At 41.1% G+C, this 3,651-nt stretch overlaps 1 protein-coding gene across 3 annotated transcripts in view; it reads right to left on the reverse strand.

Moving 5' to 3' along the window:
* The window catches only part of LOC109545446 (serine/threonine-protein kinase tousled-like 2), a 51,270-nt gene that overhangs the window by 26,132 nt on the left and 21,487 nt on the right, over positions 1–3,651 (reverse strand). For 2 of the 3 annotated variants that reach the window (XM_019916150.2, XM_019916149.2), the window contains exons 3-4: positions 2,771–2,856; positions 1,393–1,443 (exon numbers count right to left, since the gene is read on the reverse strand). In XM_019916150.2, the coding sequence (XP_019771709.1) occupies positions 1,393–1,443; positions 2,771–2,856 (137 nt within the window). The remainder of the gene's footprint in view (positions 1–1,392; positions 1,444–2,770; positions 2,857–3,651) is intronic. The other variant, XM_019916151.2, reaches the window with a different exon arrangement.

Genomic DNA, 3,651 nt, shown 5'->3' on the forward strand with positions numbered 1-3,651 from the left:
CTATTTCCAATGTTTGCAGTATTTGTCAAAAAAGCTTTTCAACACAGGGAAATCTCAATAAACATTATCGTACAAATCATGGTACCCAGTGAATAAACTAAAACTGTGTTCGATTTTCTTTATAATTGTTATTCATACAGGGTGTTCCGTAAATATGTTAAAATATTTTAGCAGCGTGTTCTCCTAGTCATTTTAGAGCGGGACCTTCCTGAGAACTTTTTTAATTTGAGGTCCTATTTTTGAGATTTTGATCTCCAAAATGGCGAAAAATATTAGTTTTTGTTGTTTTTCTGTAAAACGGTTAAACATTGGGAACTTAAATGTTGGTACACATTATAAGATAATTGAAAGCCATTGTATGGTAGTGTTTTGTAGTTCAGATTACTTTTATACAGGGTAGACATGTGGAACTCCTACTTTTGTTCAGAACTTTTTTGTGTACACTTAAACTTTTATCAACATAATTTTTTTAATTACTACAAGTTATTTATCAATTTTTTATCTCTTATTGTTTTTTTTTAATGGCACTAGTTTGCCCGCAAAAAAATTAAATTGTTTCGGCTTCATCAAAACTTTCCAGGCCGTTGGATTGCTAGAGGTCAAGAAGCTCCTATAAACTCGCCTCCTAGATCTCCCGATTTAAAAGCGCTTGATTTTTACTTCTGGGACCATTTAAAAAGTATGGTATATTCACCAGAAGTGAATACAATCGAAGAACTTTAGGAAAGAATTTTTAAATTTAATTTTGTTTGTTTATATCGTTGCGTAAATTGTGACTATGTTTTTATTTAAGTAAAATTTATTCAAACTATAATGTATATTATTTTAATTAATTTTCTTAAAAGTCTTTCAACATTAGAAATCTTAAACTGATTTTTGGTAGACATTTTAAATCGGAAATAATTTATTTTACCGATATCTTAAATAACTCGGTTAATATATAATAATATCTTTCTCATTTTCTCTCGCTCTCTTTCTATAATAACGCTTCAAATCAGCTGAAATCTAGCAACAATGTATTCCAAGGGGGCTACAATTAGCCGCTCCTTTTTGGACACTCATTGCTGCACTTGTAAACGTCATTACACACGTCAAAATGCTACATTCAACACATTTTTTTGATATGAAAGCGAAGCCTTTGAATTTTGGCTAATCTTATTTATTATAACTGATTATTCGTATTATGCCAGTTGAATAAAAATATTATTCGATTCGAGGGCGAAAATCCCCTTTTCGAACCACAAAACCCGAGACGAAGTCGACGCTTTCGCTCTTATCGAAAACGACTATTTTCCAATGCAGTGGAAATTTGCGGAAATCGGGAACGAACATGAACAACAATTAAAAAAAAAAGACGCCACTGATCAATATTGAACTATCATGTCTACTTACGTCACTTATAGTCGGATCTGTCACACTGGGAAGCTCTTTAGGGACACTCACCTGAAACAAATGAACACAGCTTAGTAAGTTAAATGCATTCATCCCACATTAATGTTTCAGTAGTAATTCATCCAAACTCCGTTTTTCTCGCGTCATCTTTACTGCAAACTGCTTGTTGAACAAGCAAAAGATCCCTTTGATGTTTGCACCCAAGACGAGTTATTTTTTTGCAAATCCGGCAACATGGCAGCGTGAGGAAGTCGCGCGCACCAGTCCATGACCCGCGCACTGCTTTCGCACCGGCTGTTTGGGCGGGCGGGCGGCTGAACGACGTCCGTCGACGTAACAGGCGACGTCGCCGTCGCTAATGTCGGTCGGGTGCGCGAAGCAGTGTTTGAAAGTTCAACGCTCGCCTTGCTATGCGACTGGAAAACGCCGCCGTGTTGCCACACTGGCGCGATTATCCCCGTGCTGACGACTGTCGAGTTAACAATAAATTGGTTGTTAACCCATCAGTTGCCGACACAATTCCGGTGCACTACCAGCAGCAAAAGCCCCCCATGGGTCCAGCAACATACCAACGCTAGGACAGAGGCACCGGCGTCCGCTGGCAGTTTTCGGGTTGACTCGCTAATTTTCCCGCAATCCGGCAACGTTGAGTGCCACTTATCGCACTTACACGGTGACGCGGTGCTTGTCTTGGGCCTTCAACGGGTTACGTTTACACACAAAACAACAGAAGTGGCCCGATTTCCATAGCCCGCCGAGAATCTCTTCTCTCGGGCAATAAGAGGCGGCCTAACGGGGCAACGTTGCCGCTTTGCCCGATTTTACTGAGAAACACCGCCCACCGTTTTCATACCTGTGTAGACTTTGTTGTTCAATTCAACACGGGGTCATCTGATAACGAATTTTGTAAAGCGGATAAATCTTTGAATGGAAATGCTTTTTCACTAAAAAAAACGCAGTTTGGCGTGCAAAAACGATTCTGTAAAGCCTGAACCGCAGGAGAACAGTCGGTGCCGCCGGTATCATTTCCATTGGAATGCTCGATGATTTCGCAAAGCCTCCTTTGACTCCTCCGTCTTTCTTTGTCTCTCATTACCATGTAGGTATACTGCCCTTGCACTGGGCCGTGCTTATTGGACAAAGGCAGTGGCAGCCATATTGTGTCATTGCTCTTTTCAGCACGTTACGCGCCTCAGACACAATCTCGACTTTGATGATGATCGTCGCGGCATTAAGCAAACCAAACAGCCACCTACTCGATTCCGAAAATACATTTATCTACATCGATCCGATGTGGAAAGTACGTTTTTTCCGGCTTTCCATGGAGTGGGCGGGGTGGGGGCCGAATCTAGAACGAGAAGCGTGTGTTGCTACTTACCCTAGCACCCAAGAAGCGCGCCTCTAATAGTTCCTGTTTCCGGGGGTCGAGCGCCGCTTGGAAGTGTTCCATCTTCACTCCAGCGCCTGGAAAAAAGCGACCGTCATGAGGTTCAGTTACCTCACTAAACGAACTATCGAGCAACACTACTTACTAACAGAGATAACACATAATAAGGATGAGAGAGGCTTGTTAATGCGGTGTAACTGCTAACACTCCATTCGGCTCGAAGGACCAAATTTAACGGGCAACATCTCAACTTTAACGAGAGAGGACTTAAGGACGACTTTTTTATTCAATCGGTTATCTGAGGTGGCTACCAGGCTGTGGCTTTTATATACAGGGCGCGATGGAAGGTGCGTTAGACTTTTAAGGAGAATGTGCACGGAAAACTTGCCCCAAACACCGCAATTTTGAAAATTCGGAGGCTCCTTAGGCCAAAAGCAGTGAAAAACTGGCTTGTAAAAAAATAAAATTTCGTTGAATATCGTCATAAAGAAACATGACAAATATATCACTACTCGCGCGTTCAACTACCGATGGGGGCGCTGCGAAGCGTAACTAATCAGAAAGTGTCAAATGGCCTTTGGAATTTTTGATTTTGAATTTACAGGGTGTCTCATTTAAAACACCCCAGTCATTGGTACTTACTACTATCCACGATCTGCTTACTTAGTTGCACAAATTTGTGCCCTGGACGTGAATCACCCTGTATACAATCCCCCATTAGTTCATTTAATCTAAGGGTATACCGGGTGATTCAAAATTGGCGTCATTCCTTTTAAGGGGTGATGGAGGCTCACTTGGGGAGTACGAGAAAAATATCGAAAATTTCTAGAAGATATTAACAGTTGAAGATCGAATTTCCACTTTGTTATTAA

Source organism: Dendroctonus ponderosae, unplaced genomic scaffold (assembly GCF_020466585.1).
Source record: "Dendroctonus ponderosae isolate FM_Combo_2020 unplaced genomic scaffold, Dpon_F_20191213v2 Dpon_F_20191213_5, whole genome shotgun sequence".
In the NCBI taxonomy this organism is placed as follows: Eukaryota; Metazoa; Arthropoda; class Insecta; order Coleoptera; family Curculionidae; genus Dendroctonus; species Dendroctonus ponderosae.